Here is a 21,207-nt window from a genome sequence, read left to right as displayed (position 1 = left end):
AAATTCTCATCCAAATTATTCTTGAACTGCATAGGGCTGGTGGCACTGATCCTGGCTAGGACCCGGGGGCCCTGGTAGGCTTTAGGGCCTTCATCATTGGGGCTCGGACCTTGACCGATACTCAATAAGCAATATTTCTGGCCTTGTACTATCAGTGGGCCTTAGTTGAGGCTTGTCGACTCTCCCTGCTTTGAGACACAATGCCTATGGATGAGTTTGGTATCAAAGATGAGAATAACACATGAATGAGCCTGGTCTTTACCTCCTTTGGTACAGGCTGCCAGTAGATTGACGATATTTAAATGAGGGCCGAGGTGACTCATTATTTTCAGCTCCGACATGAGAGCTTGTTTCTCACTGGTCCTTGCAGTGGCTGTAAATCAAAGAAAGACAAGGAGTTAGGAATTTACAGCAATGGCGGGTCGGCTGACATTCTGCGCGATGAGATGAAGATGTCGAAGTATCCAATCAATATGTTTCTGAAAGTTACTATTGAATTTGCTTCCACTGCCCTTTACAATGTATAACAGAAGCAGTCCACTGGCCCAACTGGTTCATGCCAGAGCTTATACTTCACACAAGCCTCCACCCACTGCTCTTCAACTCACCCTATCAGACCTTCTATAGCATGTCAGCTATGACTCGCACCAACTTTTACAGATGCACCATAGAAAACATTCTTTCTGGTTGTATCACAGCTTGGTATGTCTCCTGCTCTGCCCAAGACCGCAGGGAACTACAAAAGGTCGTGAATGTAGCCCAATCCACCACGCAAACTAGCCTCCCATCCATTGACTCTGTCTATACTTCCCGCTGCCTCGGCAAAACAGCCAGCATAACTAAGGACCCCACGCACCCCGGACATCCTCTCTTCCACCTTCTTCTGTCAGGAAAAAGACATACAAAAGTCTGAGGTCACATACCAACCGACTCAAGAACAGCTTCTTCCCTGCTGCCATCAGACTTCTGAATGGACCTACTTCGCATTAAGTTGATCTTTCTCTACACCCTCGCTATGACTGTAACACTACATTTTGCACTCTCTCGTTTCCCTCTCTATGAACGGTATGCTTTGTCTGTATAGCGCGCAAGAAACAATACTTCTCACTGTATGTTAATACATGTGACAATAATAAATCAAATCAAAATCAAAGTGAAGTGAGGTGTTCACAGCAATGACTGAGAGCCATGCTCTGTGTCCAAAGTTTAAATATTTAATTTATTTTTACCACTTGAAGTTGATGACATTTCCATTAATATATGAATGATTAAGCATTTTTTATAATCTGTTATGAAATATTCAGTGTGCATTAAATGTTTCATTCAAGCGTTATGGTTAGTGAACAATTCCGATTTCAAACTGGCAGCTCACTGAGATGAAGGAGGACCACTCACTGGCCTAGGTTCCTCAATGGACTTACCTCGCATTAAGTTGATCTTTCTCTACACCCTAGCTATGACTGTAACACTGCATTCTGCATTCTTTCAACATTCTGCACTCTCTGCTTTCCTTCTCTATGAACGGTATGCTTTGTTTGTATAGTGCACGAGAGACAATGCTTTTCACTGTATGTTAATACATGTGACAACAATAAATCAAATGAAAAATATTCATTTCTCCCTATCAAGCTTCCGTTTAAGAACATCTACACTACTTCTTTCAACTACTCCATGAGATTTTGGATCATTTTAACTTGCTGCATGTAAAAAAAAAAGCCCTTCTCATAATATGGCCTCTGTTTCTTTTGCCGATTATCTTATTTCTGTGTCCTCTGGTTACCGACCCTCCTCCCATTGGAAATAGTTTCTCCTGATTTGAAAACCCATCGTGGGTAGGGACAACTTTGCAGCCGCATTCGCTGTGAATGTAAATGGCGACGTGGGCGCAAACGCCCACGAGAGAATTGGAAAACAAATCTCTTGTTTTCGGATCCCACCCCCAATCCCCCCTCCCTACAATGGCTCGCCAATAATATCATGAGGTTTACCCCTGAATCTCATTTCAATAAATTATCATATAATTAGGGGCCTTCCTCATCCCCCCAACATTTAGAATTTCTCCTTCGCCGATGTAACATCACACCAGTGAGGTTTACAACAGGTATTTAAAAACATGAAGCGGTTCAGGGAAACCTGCAGGGGCGCAAAGGTAATATAGCCCCGGGGGGAGAGGGGCAACCTGGAAGCCTGGCACTGTTCACTGGGTTTATATCAAACCTGCTACTGATGGTTCAAAAAGGCACCAACTGCTCAGAATAACTAGGAAGAGGGACTAATTGTTGACCACACGAGCAATGCCCACATCCGTCCCAATACCAAACAAGCAGTGACCCTTGATTGTGTAGGAAATTGGAAATGAGAACTCCCCTTCCGATTGGATCTTCCCATCAATCAGACTGCCCTCCCCACTTGGGACAGTGTGGACTCACTCTTCAACATCTTCACGGCAACTTTCATCGTGGTGTTGGAACTCAGTCCGTGGGCCATCGCTTCCACCACTCTGCCAAAGGCACCAGAGCCCAGTGTCCGACCTACAGGAGACAACGAACAATGATCAGTCCTGTCCAAACCCCACAGTCCAAACCCCTGAGTCAACAATTCCGATGCTGTCCCGGCCAGCCTCCCACAAACTCCAATTCATTCCAATCTCTTCTGGATGACTCTCCGTCAGAGCAGTCATCCAGACTCGAAACATTAGGACTGTTCTCTCCCCACAGATGCTGTCAGACCTGCTGAGATTTTCCAGCATTTTCTGTTTTTGTTTTGAATTCCAGCATCTGCAGTAATCTGCTTATAGCGTTCAAATCTCTGCCACCCTGCATCGCTTCTGTTGGGGATTAAATCCCAAAGTTATTAAATATCCATCAGGTACATAAGTGGCAACCGTCAGGCCTTTGCCAGGATCAAGGACCCTTGAGGGTGGGAGAGGGGACATTAAATTCTGCCCTCACATTCTGCTTGTTTCAAAGACCAATATTCACCTCGAGGGTGGAGGCTGCTGATATAGACAAGTCACTCTCTTCAAACTGATCTGGATGTAAATGCACAGGCACGGACTGAATCTGGGTGCAGCCAAACGCACTGGTGAGCAACATCTGGACATGGCAACAAACCCATGAGGAACATCTGGGTGCTATTGTGCACCAGTTGCAGACACATCTGGGTGAGGACAGACACAGCTTGGGTGACATCTGGATACCGCTCCCTACCTCTGTAACTTCCTGCAGCCCTATAACCCTCTGATATCTCTTTGTTTCTCCAATTCAGTGCATTCACCAATTTTAATCGCCAAGCTCTGCTCTGGAATTCCCTCCCTAAACCTTCAGAGGTATGTAGCAACCAACCAGTCCACCATAGTCGGTCAGATCTCAGGCAATGATGAGACGAGTACAGGAAAGAGATAGAGAGTCTGGTGAACTGGTGCGATGACAATAATCTCTCCCTCAATGTCAACAAAATGAAGGAGATAATTATTGACTTCAGGAAGCATAATGGAGGGCATGGTCCTGTCGACATCAATGGGGATGAAGTAGAAATGGTCAAGAACTCCAAGGTTTTAGGTGTCCAGATCACCAACAACCTATCCTGGTCCCTCCATGTGGACGCTATAGTTAAGAAAGCCCACCAATGCCTCTACGTTTTCAGGAGACTAAGGAAATTTGGAATGTCCGCTACGGCTCTCACCAACTTTTACAGATGCACCATAGAAAGCATTCTTTCTGGTTGTATCACACCTTGGTATGGCTCCTGCTCTGCCCAAGACCGCAAGAAACTACAAAGGGTCGTGAATGAAGCCCAGTCCATCACTCAAACCATCCTCCCACCCATTGCCTCAGAAAAGCAGCCAGCATAAACAAGGACCCCACGCACTCCGGAGATACTCTGCCACCTTCTTCCGTCGGGAAAAAGATACAAGAATCTGAGGTCACGTACCCAACCGACTCAAGAACAGCTTCTTCCCTGCTGCCATCAGACCTTTGAATGGACCTACCTCGTATTAAATTGATCTTTATCTGCATGCTATATATGACTGTTACACTGCACTCAGCACCCTCTCCTTCCTTCTCTATGAATGGTATGCTTTGTATAGCACGCAAGAAACAATACTTTTCACTGCACATTAATACATGCGACAAGAATAAATGTTGCATGTATGCTCCATTTGAACTTTCTTAAAGAACGTGTTCATGAGATGTGGGCATTGCTGTCTGGGCCAACATTTATTGCCCATCCTCAAGGGCAGTTTAAGAGTCTGGAGTCACATGTAGACCAGACCAGGTAAGAATGGCAGTTTGCATCCCTAAAGGTCATTATTGTGTGACAATCATTTCCTGGTCATCATTAGACTTCAATTCCAGATTTCATTTTTAATATTAAATTCAAATTTCACCATCTACTGTGGTGGGATTTGAACCTAGATCCCCAAAGCATTACCCTGGGTCTCTGGATTACTAATGCAGTGACAATACCACTACACCAACGTTTCCTGTGGCTCTCCTCCCATCTTTTCTCATCTACATCTACCAGCATAGCCATCTGTTCCTTTCTCCTTCATGTTTGTCTAGTTTCCCCTTAACTGCATCTACCACAACTATTTTCAAGGAAGTTCCTCTGATTTTAAAAAGAAATTCATTCTTGGGATCTGGACACCACTGGCAAGGCCAGCATCTCTTACCCAACCCGAATTTATTTTTTGTTTAAATATCCAATTCCATCCAATCCAAGTCCAATTCAAAATTTCAGCAAGTGAGACAATCCAGATCCAAGCTGACAAGACAGGCTCACCACTTCCTGTCTTGGGCTTGATCTACATGGTCCAAGCTGATTGGAGCAGGCATTGGGGCTTGATCTACATGGTCCAAGCTGATTGGAGCAGGCATTGGGGGTTGATCTACATGGTCCAAGCTGATTGGAGCAGGCATTGGGGCTTGATCTACATGGTCCAAGCTGATTGGAGCAGGCATTGCTCCTTCTCCAAGGCTTGATTTCATTTGTATCTTAGTCAAAAGGCCTAGATGCCGCTTTAAAAAATTGCTTCAAATGAAGCCTCAGTGTAACCTCATGACTTCAAACAAGTGCAGGATGCCAAAACTACCCTTGATCTTAGCCAAAAGGCCAAGAAGCAATTCCCTAATTGCTACAACTGAATGGTTTGCTAAACCAGTTCAGAGGGCAGTTAACATCAACCAACTTGCTGTGGATCTGGAATCACATGTAGCTCAGACTGGTGAGGATTGCAAATTTCCCTTCTTCAAGGGCATGAGCGAAACCAGACAGGCTTTTATGACAATCAATGGTAGTTTCATGTTCACCATTCCGGAGACTCATTTTCAATGACAGATTTATTATTAATTATTAATTGACTTCAAATTCCACTGGCTGCCATGGTGGGATTTGAACCCGTGTCCCCAGAGCAATATCCTGGGTGTTTGGACTACCATCCCAGATTCCCAATTGGATTTCTGGGTGATTACTTTATATGGGGGGCAGCACGGTGGCACTGCTGCCTCACAGCGCCAGGGACCTGGGTTCAATTTCGGACTTGGAGTTTGCACGTTATCGCAGCGTCTGTGTGGGTTTCCTCCGGGCGCTCCGGTTTCCTCCCACAGTCCAGAGATGTGCAGGTTAGGTGGATTGGCCATGCTAAATGTGTGGGGTTATGGGGATAGGGCTCTGGGGGTGGGTCTGGGTAGATGCTCTTTTGGAGAAATGGTGCAGACTGGATGGGCTGAATGGCTTCCTTCCACACTGTCGGGATTCTATGATGGCCTCTAGTTATGCTCTTCCCCACAAGAGGAAACATTCTCTCTGCATCCACTCTCTCAGAATGTCTTCACCTCTCTTTCCTCCCCTTCAAACCAAGTCTGCTTAACATCAGTGTCCTTGTGCCATGGGACAAGTTGCTATCTCAACTTGCATTTATCTAGTCCCTTTATCATTTCTTTTTTGGATGGATCACGTACCCAGAGACAGCTGGTTCCTGGGGAATTCCCAGCTGGAATCGTACGGAAGCTGCATTGGGTCAACGTAAATGTATTCATGTCCGTCCGAGCTGATGGACTCAATAACCTTCCAGCGGATTTCATAGCGAGGCTTCTGCATAAAACAGATAAATATACAGAGGTTAAAGGGGCTAAATAAACCCAGGGACAACAGGAAGAGACCATTCAGCTCCTAGAGCCTGCTCCAACATTCAATGGCTGATCTGTAACTCAACTCCATTTTCCCTCTTTTGCAGTGTAGCCTTACCTTTGCACCCTTACTAAACAAAAGTACATCAATCACCATTTTGAAAAATTTCAACCCGCAGCATCAACAACTTTTTGGTGGAGGGTGGGAGGAGTTCCAAATTTCCACCACCAAAGTTCCACCACCTGAATGGCCTAATTTAAAGATTTTTTTTTGCCCCCTCAAAGGACATGCTGTAGAATTTTCCCATTCCGCCTGCCACGGGAATCATAGCGGGCAGACATAGAACATAGAACATAGAAAGCCACAGCACAAACAGGCCCTTCGGCCCACAAGTTGCGCTGATCATATCCCTACCTCTAGGCCTATCTATAGCCCTCAATCCCATTAAATCCCATGTACTCATCCAGAAGTCTCTTAAAAGACCCCAACGAGTTTGCCTCCACCACCACCGACGTCAGCCGATTCCACTCACCCACCACCCTCTGAGTGAAAAACTTACCCCTGACATCTCCTCTGTACCTACCCCCCAGCACCTTAAACCTGTGTCCTCTCGTAGCAACCATTTCAGCCCTTGGAAATAGCCTCTGAGAGTCTACCCTATCCAGACCTCTCAACATCTTGTAAACCTCTATCAGGTCACCTCTCATCCTTCGTCTCTCCAGGGAGAAGAGACCAAGCTCCCTCAACCTATCCTCATAAGGCATGCCCCCCAATCCAGGCAACATCCTTGTAATGGATCATGAAAAGGTCCATTGACCTCGGGCGGGATTTCCCAGACTTGGGGCGAGCGCGGCCAGTAAATGTGGGTTATGGGAATCGGCCAGGGTGGGATTGCTGTCGGTATATAGATCAGGGGCAGGAGTGGGCCATTCAGCCCCTCGAGCTACCTCCGCTATTCAAGAGGATCATGGCGGAATTGTTTGTGGCCTCAAGTTCACATTCTGCCTATCCCCGATAGTACCATTAGGAGGCACTGTGCTGGCACTATAAGCAATCATACCAGTAGGGGACACAAAAATGCCAGTGGGTGGCACTGTATTGGCATAGTGGTATACGAGTAGGATTAAATGGGTCATTTTTTGATTTGATAAATTGTTGCCAGTGGAGTGCCACAGAGATCAGTTCTGGGTCTTCAACTATTTCAATCTGTATCAACAACTTGGATGGTTCCTAAATTTGCTAATGACATAATGATAGGTATAGTAATCATGAGCTTTTGGAGCGCTGCTCCTTCATCAGGTGAGTGGAGAGTGGATGAAGGAGCAGTGCTCCGAAAGCTCGTGATTTTCAAATAAACCTGTTGGACTTTAACTTGGTGTTGTGGGACTTCTTACTGTGTCCCACCCCAGTCCAACGCTGGCATCTCCACACAATGATAGGTTGTGGAGTAAGTTGTGAAGAGTACATAAGGAACCTCAAAGGGACACAGATAGGTTAACTGAATGGAATTGGTAGATGAAGTGCAGTGTGGTCAAATGTGAACTTGTCCACTTTGGCAGGAAGAGTAGAAAAATTAAATGGAGAGAGATCGCAGAACTCTACATTACAGAGGGGGACTGGAATATAAAAGTAGGGAGGTTATGCTTCAGTTGCACTGGGTGTCGGTGAGACCACATCTGGAACACTGTGTACAGTATTGGTCTCCTTATTCAATTGAAGGATATAATTATGTTAGAAGCAGTTCAGAGAAGATTCTGGATCGTCTAATGAGGAAACGTTGGACAGGTTGGGCCTGTATCCAATGGAGTTTAAAAGATTGAGAGGTGATCTTATTGAAACATACAAGATCCTGAGGGACCTTGGCAGGGTGGATGCTGAAAGTATGTTTCCCCTTGTGGGAGAGACTGGAACGAGGGGACATGGTTTAAAAATAAGGGGTCTCCCATTTAAGAGGGAGAAGAGGAGAAATATTTTCTCCCAGAGGATCATCAGAATGTGGAATTGTCCTCAGAGAGCAGTGGAGGCTGTTTCATTCAATATGTTTAAGGTCGAGTTAGACAGATTCTTGACTAAGAAGTCAAGGAGTCACGGGGTGTAAGGGTAGACAGGGAAGTAGGAGCCACAATAAGATCAGCCATGATCTTCTCAAGTGGCAGAACAGGCTTGAAAGGCGGTATGGCCTACTCCTTTCCCTAATGTATATGTTCATTTGTATGGGAGGTGCTGTACTAGCGCAGTGAGCAATAATACCAATGGGAGGCGCTGTACTGGCGCAGTGAGCAATAATACCAGTGGGAGGCGCTGTACTGGCGCAGTGAGCAATAACACCAGTGGGAGATGCTGTACTGGAGCAGTGAGCAATAATACCAGTGGGAGGTGCTGTACTGGAGCAGTGAGCAATAATACCAGTGGGAGGCGCTGTACTGGCGCAGTGAGCAATAATCCAGTGGGAGATGCTGTACTGGCGCAGTGAGCAATAATCCAGTGAGAGGCGCTGTACTGGCGCAGTGAGCAATAATCCAGTGGGAGATGCTGTACTGGAGCAGTGAGCAATAACACCAGTGGGAGATGCTGTACTGGAGCAGTGAGCAATAACACCAGTGGGAGATGCTGTACTGGCGCAGTGAGCAATAACACCAGTGGGAGATGCTGTACTGGAGCAGTGAGCAATAACACCAGTGGGAGGTGCTGTACTGGAGCAGTGAGCAATAATACCAGTGGGAGGTACTGTACTGGCGCAGTGAGCAATAATACCAGTGGGAGGCGCTGTACTGGCGCAGTGAGCAATAATCCAGTGGGAGGCGCTGTACTGGCGCAGTGAGCAATAATACCAGTGGGAGGCGCTGTACTGGCGCAGTGAGCAATAATACCAGTGGGAGGTGCTGTACTGGCGCAGTGAGCAATAATACCAGTGGGAGGCGCTGTACTGGCGCAGTGAGCAATAATACCAGTGGGAGGCGCTGTACTGGCGCAGTGAGCAATAATACCAGTGGGAGGCGCTGTACTGGCGCAGTGAGCAATAATACCAGTGGGAGGCGCTGTACTGGCGCAGTGAGCAATAATACCAGTGGGAGGCGCTGTACTGGCGCAGTGAGCAATAATACCAGTGGGAGGCGCTGTACTGGTGCAGTGAGCAATAATACCAGTGGGAGGCGCTGTACTGGCGCAGTGAGCAATAATACCAGTGGGAGGCGCTGAGGATTATGGTAACTCTGCCATCATCAGGTCTCAGTAAGATTGATCCCAGGTATTAATCTCTTACCTTCCGCCAGACTACAACGAGGACCACGAACGAGATGATTATGATTACCAACAAAACCAGGATGGTAGCCACGGTTACCAGCTGCGAACGCATACCTGAAGGAGGAGAAAAATGGGAAAAGGTGAACGGTTTCAGGCTGGAAGAAATGTACTTAAATATTGTAATGAACCAACAGAGGCTCTGAACAGTGTGCGAGAATGACTGGGCTTTGTATCAGACTGAGACAACTTGCATTTCCATAGCACCGTTCCCAAACGCTGGCTATCCTGGAATGATTTACAGCCAAATGAAGCACTTTTTTGTCGTTATAATGCCAGAAATGTGGCACACAGCAGGATCCACAAATAGCAATGTGATATCTGTGTGATGTTGATGTGTGATAAATATTGGCCCCAGGACGCTAGAGAGAACTTCTCTATTCTTTTTCAACTAGTGTCTATGGGATCTCTTACATTCACCTAAGAGGGTAAGGCAGGGCCTTGGTTTAATTCCTTGGGGAAGCACAGTGGTTAGCACCGCTGCCTCACAGCGCTAGAGACCCAGGTTCGATTCCCGGCTTGAGTCACTGTCTGTGCGGAGTCCGCATGTTCTCCCCGTGTCTGCGTGGGTTTCCTCCAGGTGCTCCGGGTTTCCTCCCACAGTCTAAAAGATGTGCATTGGCCATGCTAAATTCTCCCTCAGTGTACCCGAACAGGCGCCAGAGTCTGGTGACTAGGAAATTTTCACAGTAACTTCATTGCAATGTTAACGTAAGCCTACTCGTGACACTAATCAATAAACTTTAGTTCATTCGAAAGAAAGTGCAGCAGTCTCTCTGTACGGCACTGGGGTGTCAGCCTAGACCAGACACTCAAGTTTCTAGAGCAACACTAGAACCCAGAACAACCTGGTTTAGAGGCATAAGTGATAACTGTTGTAAGATTCACTAAAGGTCCTGAAGGATTGTACGGGGTTGGACATAAACCATTTATTGGTAACACGTAACTATAAACATCTCCAAGGTACAGACATGCATGGCTGCTGTCTCCATGCTGGCTGCTTCCAGACTCTACCACACACAGTGTACCATTATGTGACTCTACATTCTAACTTGGCGGTACTGTTCCCCAGTCGCATGTTAACCCCTGCTCTGCCTGAACACCCTAACCCCTGAACCACTGAAAGGGCAGACAGTCCAGATTATTTTCTGTCGGCTTTCCTGCTGATTAACATCACCAATTCTGTATCAAACACTAGACTGGGCACGGGCACTGATCTAACTCCAAAACAGCCACACACGGAAAAAATAATTGGGGATCTTAAAATGGAAAGATCGGTTGGATGAGGGAGTCCACAGCTAGTCCAAAAATGAAGATCGATTGTGCATCATAGCATTATTTATACACAGCGTCACTGCACTGGGATCACAGCACACACTAATTGGAAATGGAAGCTGTAAAGATTTCCTTCTGTTAAGCCAAAGGTCATAATCCCAGGCAATGTCTTGAGTGAATGCGCATTTTCAGGAACGTTATCATCCAGACTTTCTGGACATGGGTCCATGCCTGAGATTCCCATCCCCCAATCCCATGATGTCAATTGGGCTGATGACATCAGTTGGCATATGGAGGCCAGACACTTTCACATGGGAAAGATTAAAAAAACTAAACACTCCATGGTTCCAATGAATCACCCTGCAACCTGTTCTCAAATGTCATCCCTGTTAGCTCAGGAATAACCGTGCTGCACCCCCTCCGAGGTTAACACACCCTTCCTGAACTACGATGCCAGGACGGAATGCAGTTATTCTCCCTGTTTTATAATATAACTTTCAGACCTTGGCGTTCCAGCTTCCTAGCAAAGGGACCTGACCCATCACCTTTCTTTTCTTTATTCATTCGTGGGACATGGGCGTCGCTGACTGACCAGCATTTATTGTCCATCACTAGTTGCCCGAGTTGAGAGTCAACCACATTGCTGTGACTCTGGAGTCACATGTAGGCCAGACTGGGTAAGGACGGCAGATTTCCTTCCCTGAAGGACATGGATCCAGCCATCTCCCTGCACTATTCCTGTCTCTCTCTCCTCGCCAGTCGGTGCCATCTCCCCTCTCCCTGCCTGGACCATGATACTCACCGTGAGAAATGAGCTTGATCTCCCGGTTCGCGGTTCCAAAACCGTTGGAGGCAGAGCAGCGCACTGCGGCAGCTTCCCCGGCACTCTCCTGGGTGAGGACACTCTCGACATGGAAGACGCGATTTTCCAGCAGCTCAGAGATCCGTTTCTCCACTCGGATACTACTCGAGTTGGTTTTCAGCGGGGTCCATTTCCCCAACTTGTTGTTGCACCTGGAATAAGTCAATCAGATTCCATGAGAAAGTGACAACTGAAGATGGGCATTTAAGTTTTAAATTTATTTATTATTTATTTATTTCATTTATTTATTAGTCACAAGTAAGGCTTACATGAACACAGCAATGAAATAACTGAAATTCCCCTAGTCGCCACACTCCACCTGTTCAGTCAATGCATATAATCAGCATGTCTTTCAGAATGTGGGAGGAAACCGGAACACCCGGAGGAAACCCACGCAGACACGGGGAGAACGTGCAAACTCCACACAGACAGTGACTCAAGCCGGGAATCGAACCCAGGTCCCTGGTGCTCTGAGGCAGCAGTGCTAACCACTGTGCCACCGTACCGCCCCAAAGTCACATGTAAGGCTTACGTTAACACTGCAATGAAGTTACTGTGAAAATCCCCTAGTGGCCATACTTTGGTCCCTGTTCGGTTACACTGAGGGAGAATTTAGCACAGCCGATGCACCCTAACCAGCATGTCCTTCAGATTGTGGGGGGAAACCGGAGCACCCGGAGGAAACCCATGCAGACATGGGGAGAACATGCAGACTCCGTGCAAACAGGGACCCAAGCCGGGAATCTGCCATCTGCGGGCATCTCCGTGATTGAGGGGGCAGAATCGAAGCAGGACTTGCAATCATTCAGCACACCCTCCAACACAAGGTACTGGAAGCTTGAACACAAGCGCACAAGGCCAGGAGGAGGCCATTCAGTCTCTTTATTCTATTCAATCATGGCTGATCTGTATCTTAACTCCATCCAGCCACTAATTCCTTTACCCTAACGAAAATCTCTCAATCTCAGCTTTGAAAATTCCAACCTCAACAGTTTGGGGAGAGAGTTCCAGTTTTCATAAGAACACAAATGATCGGAGCAAGAGTAGACTCGTCGAGCCTGCTCTGTCATTCAATATCATCAAGGCTAATAAGACCATAAGACATAGAAGCAGAATTAGGCCACTCCGCCATTCAATCATGGCTGATATTTTTCTCATCCCCATTCTCCTGCCTTTTCCCCATCACCCCTGATCCCTTTATTAATCAAGAATCTATCTATCTCTGTCTTAAAGACACTCAATGACCTGGCCTCCACAGCCTTCTGATCTTGGGATTCAACTCCACTTTTCTGCCCACTCCCCAGATCCCTTAATTCCCCAAACATAGAGTACTAGAGGTTTACAGCATGGAAACAGGCCCTTCGGCCCAACTTGTCCATGCCGTCCTTTTTTGTTAAACCCCTAAGCTAGTCCCAATTGACTGCATTTGTCTATCTGACTATCCCAGCCATAAATATAATTCAACAAACCTCTGGGATTGAGGGTTTCAAAGATTCACAGCCCTGAGTGAAGTATTTTCTCCACATCTCCATCCTAAATGATCGGCCCCGGTTATCCTGAGACTGTGCCCTCCCAGTGTTTTAGATTCCCCAACCAGCGGAAATAATCTCTCAGAGCGAGATTTTCCAGCCGTGCTCACCCCAAGACTGGAAAGTCCTGCCCGAGGTCAACAGATCTTTGCGGGTTCTATTCCGCCCGCTGTGATTCTACCCTCAGTGTCCACCCTATCAAGACCCTTCAGAATTTTGCACATTTGCAATTCCATTAGAAATGCTTCCTGAACAGCCAAGCTTTAAGTTTTAGGTTGAGCCTCTTGGTTCTGTGATCCTCATCCACGGGAGAAAATAGTTCCTCTTTTTCTACTGTACCCACTTCAGTCGCCATCGCAAATACCTCAAGTAGATCTCCATCTTACTCCTTCTAAACTTGAGGAAATACAAGTTTTGCCTATGTAACCAGATGTGGACTGGGGTGGACGCAGTAAGAAGTCTCACACCACCAGGTTAAAGTCCAACAGGTTTATTTGGAATCACGAGCTTTCGGAGCGCTGCTCCTTTTTCAGGTGAGAGGAGAGTTGGGTTCACAAACACAGCATATATAGACAGAGGCACAATTGTAAGATAATGGTTGGAATGCGAGTCTTTACAGGTAATCAAGTCTTTACAGCTACAGACAGTGCGAGTGAAGAGAGGGATAATCACAGGTTAAAGAGGTGTGAATTGTCTCAAGCCAGGACAGTTAGTAGGATTCTGCAAGCCCAGGTCCAAAGATGTGCAGGTTAGGTTGATTGGCCAGGTTAAAAATTGCCCCTTAGAGTCCTGAGATGTGTAGGTTAGAGGGATTAGCGGGTAAATATGTGGGGGTAGGGCCTGGGTGGGATTGTGGTCGGTGCAGACTCGATGGGCCGAATGGCCTCCTTCTGCACTGTAGGGTTTCTATGATTCTATGAAATGGTGGGGGTTACAGATAGTGTGACATGCAGCGCTCTGAAAGCTCGTGATTCCAAATAAACCTGTTGGACTTTAACCTGGTGTTATGAGACTTCTTACTATGTAACCTGGCCACTGAATTTAACCCTGGTGGATCTGAAGAATAAAGCAAGGGAATACTTTTTGATCAACAAATTCCACCAGAGATGTGAAGGAGGGAAGCCCATGGATAGGAAAAGGTCAAAGTTCTCTTCCTTCTGATCACACTTCATTCACAGGATGATGAACTTGCATGCTGTATGCTTTGTACAGCATTGTTCCATTACGAACTACAACCTCCTAATCGTGACCAGCTACCCACGCTGCCCAAACCCCAAATGTTTTTTTATTCATCCGTGGGACATGGGCGTCGCTGGTTGGCCAGCATTTATTGCCCATCCCTAGTTGCCCTTGAGAAGGTGGTGGTGAGCTGCCTTCTTGAATCGCTGCAGTCCATGTGCTGCGGACTGACCCACAATGCCGTTAGGGAGGGAATTCCAGGATTTTGACCCAGCGACTGTGAAGGAACGGCGGGCGATATGTTTCCAAGTCAGGATGGTGAGTGGCTTGGAGGGGAACTTGCAGGTGGTGGTGTTCCTATGTATCTGCTGCCCTTCTGCTCGATGGAAGTGGTCGTGGGTTTGGAAGGCGCTTTGGATCTTTGGTGAATTGCTGCAGTTCATCTTGTAGATAGTACACACTGCTGCTACTGAGCGTCGGTGGTCGAGGGAGTGGAAGTTAGTAGATGTGGTGCCAATCAAGCGGGCTGCTTTGTCCTGGATGGTGTCAAGCTTCTTGAGTATTGTTGGAGCTGTCCACTCCTGACTTTTGCCTTGTAGATGGTGGACAGGCTTTGGGGAGTCAGGAGGTGAGTTACTCGCCGCAGTATTCCTAGCCTCTGACCTGCTCTTGTAGCCACTGTGTTTATGTGGTGAGTCCAGTTGAGTTTCTGGTCAATGGTAACCCCAAGGATGTTGACAGTGGGGGATTCAGTGATGGTTACACCATTGAATGTCAAGGGGTGGTGGTTAGTGCGTCTCTTATTGTTGATGGTTATTGCCTGGCATTTGTGTGGAGCAAATGTTACTGCCATTTGTCAGCCCGAGCCTGGATACTGTCCAGATCTTGTTGCATTTGAACATGGACTGCTTCAATATCTTGAGTCGTCGCGAATGGTGCTGAACATTGTGCAATCATCAGTGAACATTCCCACCTTATAATGGAGGGAAGGTCATTGAATGAAGCAGCTGAAGATGGTTGGGCCTAGGACACTACCCTGAGGGACTCCTGCAGAGATGTCCTGGAGCTGAGATGACTGACCCTCCACAACCACAACTATCTTCCTATGTATCAAGTATGATTCCAACCAGCAGAGTGTTTGCCCCCTCATACCCATCGATTCCAGTTTCACCAAGGCTCCTTGATGCCACACTTGGTCAAATGTGGCCTTGATGTGAAGGGCTGTCTGTCTCACCACACCTCCAGAATTCAGCTATTTTGTCTATGTTTGAACCAAGGCTGTAATGAAGTCAGGAGCAGAGTGACCCTGGCGAAACCTAAACTGGGTGTCATTGAGCAGGTTATTGCTGAGCAGGTGCTGCTTGACAGCACTGTCGATAACCCCTTCCATCACTTTATTGATGATTGAGAGTAGACTGATGGAGCGGTAATTAGCCGGGTTGGATTTGTCCTGCTTTTTGTGTACAAGAGATACCTGGGCAATTTCCCACATTGTTGGGTAGATGTTGTAACTGTACTGGAAGAGCTTGGCGACGGGAGCAGCAAGTTCTGGAGCACAAGTCTTCAGTACTATTGCCAGAATGTTATCAGGGTTCATTGCCTTTGCAGTGTCCAGTGCCTCCAACAATTTCTTGATATCACGTGGAGTGAATCTAATTGGCTGGACACTGGCATCTGAGATGCTGGGGACCACTGGAGGAGACCGCGAGGATCATCCACTCGGCACTTCTGGCTGAAGATTGCTGTGAATGCTTCAGCCTTATCTTTCGCACTGATGTGCTGGGCTCCTCCATCATTGAGGATGGGGATATTTGTGGAGCCTCCTCCTCCATTGAGTTGTTTAATTGTCCACCACCATACATGACTGGATGTGGCAGAATTGCAGAGCTAAGATCCTATCCGTTGGTTATGGGATCGCTTAGCTCTGTCTATCGCTGGCTGTTTATGCTGTTTGGCATGCAAGTAGTCCTGTTTGGTAGCTTCACTAGGTTGACACCTCATTTTTAGGTATGCCTGGTGCTGCTCCTGGCATGCCCTCCTGCACTCTCCATTGAACCAGGGTTGATCCCCGGGCTTGGTGGTAATGGTTGAGTGGGGGATATGTCGGGCCATGAGGTTACAGATTGTGCTGGAGTGCAATTCCGCTGCTGTTGATGGCCTACAGCACCTCATGGATGCCCAGTCTTGAGCTACTAGATCGGTTCGAAGTCTGTCCCATTTAGCACGGTGATAGTGCCACACAACACGATGGAGGTTATTCTCAATGTGAAGGTGGGACTTCGTCTCCACAAGGACTGTGCGGTGGTCACTCTTACCGATACTATCATGGATAGATGCTTCTGCAGCTGGCAGATTGGTAAGGATGTGGTCAAGTATGTTTTTTTTCTTTTGTTGGTTCCCTCACCACCTCCTGCAGACCCTGTCGAGCAGTTATATCCTTTAGGACCATCTTTCAATGTCCGACAACCCACAAGGACACGGGTACAGCAGGTCCTTAAATTCATTGACTGGATGAATGGACATCGCTGGCAAGATCAGCAATAGATCTTATGGACAGGGTAGATAGGGCAAAACTATTCCCCTTAGTAATGGACTTAACAACCAGGGGTATAGATTTAAGGTAAGGAGCAGGAGATTTTGAAGGGATTTGAGGGTGGTGGGAACCCTGGAACTCACTGCCTGAAAGTGCACAGTGGCACAGTGTGGCACCATGGTAGCACAGTGATTAGCATTGCTGCCTCACAGCTCCAGTGATTCGGGTTCAATTTTGGCCTTGGGTGACTGTCTGTGTGGAGTCGGCACATTCTCCCCACACCTGCGTGGGTTTCCTCTCACATTCCAAAGATTTGTAGGTTAGACAGATTGGCCATGTTAAATTGCCACTCAGTGTCCAAAGATGTGTAGGTCAGGGGAATTATTAGGGTAAATATGTGGGGTTAAAGGGATAGGGTTGGGGGGTGGGCCTGGGTAAAATGCTCTGTTGGAGAGTCTGTGCAGACTTGATGGGCAGAATGGCCCCCTTTTGTACTGTAAAAACAAAGAAAGATTGATAAGAGGCGGGAATCTTCACAACATCTAAGAAGCACATATATGAGCACTTGAAGCACCATAGCATACAAGTCTACGTACCAAGTACTGGAAAATGGGAGTGGGATAAATAGGTGTTTGATGGTGGGCTCAGACATGATGGGCCAAATGGCCTCTTTCTGTGCTGTAAAACTCTATGGCTCGATGAATTATAGCCCATTCATAGCTGCTACCTGAAATGGTGATGGTCAACCTTCTCCTTGTTTATGGGGTAAAAGTGCCGTTAGGAAGGGAGTTTCAGGATTTTGACCCAATGATCTAAAATAACTGTTGATGTACATCCCAGTCAGGACTTAGAGGGGAACTCGGGTATTCCCATTACATCGTTTGCGCTTGTCTTTCTAGGCAGATAGGCGAAGAACAGATATCGTGAGCATTTCGGAACTGGATTACCTTTTGAGGTCATGGCATGTGTACCAGGTAACTTCAGGCAATGGCGATCCTTCAGTAACACAGGTCACAGTCTGCATACCGCTGGGTTGAAGAAAGTCATGGAGGTCCAGGATTCTAGCTGGCACTATATGTTAAAGGAAAGACAATAGGGATAATATACCATGGCTATCAAAACCCATTCATCCTCTTCAACTCTCACAATCTGTTCCTCTGGACTCTTTATATTCTGCGTAAACTCAGAAACAGAGGCCTTGCTTTAAGCCCCAAAGAGCAGACAAGAGTAGGAGTAATGATCAGTTAAGTCAACAGGTTTTGTTGACAAAGTCTTGTTTTTTTAATAAAGCCTTTGATTGTCGAATTGATGGGAATACTAAGAGAAGGGAGGAGTTTGGAGGTCAGGATGAAGGAGGGGAAAAGTTCTGGCTTGAAGGGGAGACTGTGGAAGGAGTGAAGTTCCAAAGTTTGGAGATCCGAGGGACGAGCTAGTTAAAAATTGTAAACAGAATAATCGAATGGTTACAGTACAGAAGGAGGCTGTTCGGCCTGTCAAATCCATGCTAGTTCTCTGCAAGGGCAGTTCAGCCAGTTCCACTCCTGGGGCAGGATTTTCCACCCCCCCGGCCCCCCCCCCAATGATTTGTGGTGGCGGAGGTGGCCTGCCATTGGGTGGCAGTAGGATCTTTCAATCCCGCAATGTCCCAGCAGCCCATCGAGTCTGCGCCAACTCACTGAAAGAGCACCTTACCCTGTTCCTCTCCCCACCCTCCTGCTCTATCCCCGTTCATTTAGCATGGCCAACCCACACATCTTTGGACTGTGGGAGGCAACTGGAGCACCCGGAGGAAACCCACGCAGACATGAGGAGAATGTGCAAACTCCACACAGTCACCCAAGGTAGGAATTGAAGCCGGGTCCCTGGCGCTGTGATGCAGCAGTGCTAATCACTGGACCACCTTGGCCTGGATATAAGGGAAAACTCCCAGTTTTCTTCTTCAGAATAATGGGATGTTTAATATCTACCTGGGAGAGGCACTATACCCCATCAGCGAGGGATTCTGTCCAGCAAGGAGACTCAGTGAAACTCTCACCATTTACTCTTAAAGTGAAGGTAAACTCCTTTTTACTGTCAGAATTCCAAACGTGAATACTGTAATTCCCAAAGTCTTCCTCTTTCACACGGATGAGATTGAGTATGCACTGATACCTGGAGATAGAGGGGAAAGGGGAGAGAATGATACAGGTCAGTGTGTGGAGACACATCGGAGAATATAAGGACATTGTAATTCAGGTGAAAGGCAGTATTTGGTGTTTGATATTGTTGTATTGAATTTCTCAGAAACATCTTCACACGATGGAGACATTTTACAGCAACTCCCCAGACGGGAAACCCACTGTCACTCTGCATTCACCCCCCCCCACTCTCCATTCACCCCCCCCCCCCACTGTCACTCTGCATTCACCCCCCCCACTCTCCATTCACCCCCCCCCCCACTGTCACTCTGCATTCACCCCCCCCACTCTCCATTCACCCCCCCGACTCTCCATTCACCCCCCCCACTGTCACTCTGCATTCACCCCCCCCACTCTCCATTCACCCCCCCCACTCTCCATTCACCCCCCCCACTCTCCATTCACCCCCCCCACTCTCCATTCACCCCCCCGACTCTTCATTCACCCCCCCCACTGTCACTCTCCATTCACCCCCCACTCTCCATTCACCCCCCCGACTCTCCATTCAGACCCCCCCCACACTCACTCTCCATTCAGACCCCCCCCACATTCACTCTCCATTCAGACCCCCCCCACACTCACTCTCCATTCAGACCCCCCCCACATTCACTCTCCATTCAGACCCCCCCACACTCACTCTCCATTCAGACCCCCCCACACTCACTCTCCATTCAGACCCCCCCCACACTCACTCTCCATTCAGACCCCCCCCACATTCACTCTCCATTCAGACCCCCCCACACTCACTCTCCATTCAGACCCCCCCACACTCACTCTCCATTCACCCCCCCCACTGTCACCCTCCATTCACCCCCCCCACATTCACTCTCCATTCAGACCCCCCCCACATTCACTCTCCATTCAGACCCCCCCACATTCACTCTCCATTCAGACCCCCCCCACATTCACTCTCCATTCAGACCCCCCCCCACACTCAGGCTCCATTCAGACCCCCCCACACTCACTCTCCATTCAGACCCCCCCCACACTCACTCTCCATTCAGACCCCCCCCACACTCACTCTCCATTCAGACCCCCCCACACTCACTCTCCATTCAGACCCCCCCACACTCAGGCTCCATTCAGACCCCCCCCACACTCACTCTCCATTCAGACCCCCCCACACTCACTCTCCATTCAGACCCCCCCCACACTCACTCTCCATTCAGACCCCCCCCCACATTCACTCTCCATTCAGACCCCCCCCACACTCACTCTCCATTCAGACCCCCCCACACTCACTCTCCATTCAGACCCCCCCACACTCAGGCTCCATTCAGACCCCCCCCACACTCACTCTCCATTCAGACCCCCCCCACATTCACTCTCCATTCAGACCCCCCCCCACACTCAGGCTCCATTCAGACCCCCCCACACTCACTCTCCATTCAGACCCCCCCCACACTCACTCTCCATTCAGACCCCCCCACACTCACTCTCCATTCAGACCCCCCCCACACTCACTCTCCATTCAGACCCCCCCCACATTCACTCTCCATTCAGACCCCCCCCCCACACTCAGGCTCCATTCAGACCCCCCCACACTCACTCTCCATTCAGACCCCCCCCACACTCACTCTCCATTCAGACCCCCCCCACACTCACTCTCCATTCAGACCCCCCCCACACTCACTCTCCATTCAGACCCCCCCCACATTCACTCTCCATTCAGACCCCCCCCACACTCACTCTCCATTCAGACCCCCCCACACTCAGGCTCCATTCAGACCCCCCCACACTCACTCTCCATTCCCACCTCACCCGCTGTCACCCTCTGTTGGTTTCAGTGGAGGTGTGAATGGGGTGGGTGTATAACCATCGCTGGATTGAATTCTGTTTGCTGACAGCTGCCTCCCACCAATGAATTACTTTTCACTTTACCCACCAATCTGCTGAACTCGGTTTTAAAAGCTCCAGTTGGGCCCCAGCCCCCCCAGCCTTTGGGCGGAGAGAATTCTCATTTTGTGGAATCTTATGGGATGAAGCAGCAGTATAATATGAAGGGTACCATTCTTAGCAGTGTAGAGGATCAGAAGGACCTTGGGGTCCGGGTCCATAGGACTCTTAAATCGGCCTCACAGGTGGAGGATGCGGTCAAGAAGGCGTACGGCGTACTAGCCTTCATTAATCGAGGGATTGAGTTTAGGAGTCGGGAGATAATGCTGCAGCTTTATAGGACCCTGGTTAGACCCCACTTGGAGTACTGCGCGCAGTTCTGGG

At 48.1% G+C, this 21,207-nt stretch overlaps 1 protein-coding gene across 1 annotated transcript in view; it reads right to left on the bottom strand.

The window, feature by feature from the left end:
• pdgfrb (platelet-derived growth factor receptor, beta polypeptide) overlaps window positions 1-18,958 on the bottom strand; it is a 39,450-nt gene extending 20,492 nt beyond the window's left edge. Inside the window, exons 1-7 of the mRNA XM_078206995.1 lie at window positions 18,846-18,958; window positions 17,758-17,881; window positions 11,510-11,721; window positions 9,395-9,489; window positions 5,964-6,096; window positions 2,430-2,531; window positions 263-373 (exon numbers count right to left, since the gene is read on the bottom strand). Coding sequence (XP_078063121.1) covers window positions 263-373; window positions 2,430-2,531; window positions 5,964-6,096; window positions 9,395-9,489; window positions 11,510-11,721; window positions 17,758-17,834 — 730 coding nt within the window. The 5' untranslated portion in view covers window positions 17,835-17,881; window positions 18,846-18,958. The remainder of the gene's footprint in view (window positions 1-262; window positions 374-2,429; window positions 2,532-5,963; window positions 6,097-9,394; window positions 9,490-11,509; window positions 11,722-17,757; window positions 17,882-18,845) is intronic.
• Window positions 18,959-21,207: the final 2,249 nt, after the last annotated feature.

Source organism: Mustelus asterias, unplaced genomic scaffold (assembly GCF_964213995.1).
Source record: "Mustelus asterias unplaced genomic scaffold, sMusAst1.hap1.1 HAP1_SCAFFOLD_1960, whole genome shotgun sequence".
NCBI classification, from domain to species: Eukaryota; Metazoa; Chordata; class Chondrichthyes; order Carcharhiniformes; family Triakidae; genus Mustelus; species Mustelus asterias.
Note: the sequence above shows the minus strand (reverse complement) of the source record. Positions and strands in the feature narration are given on the sequence as shown.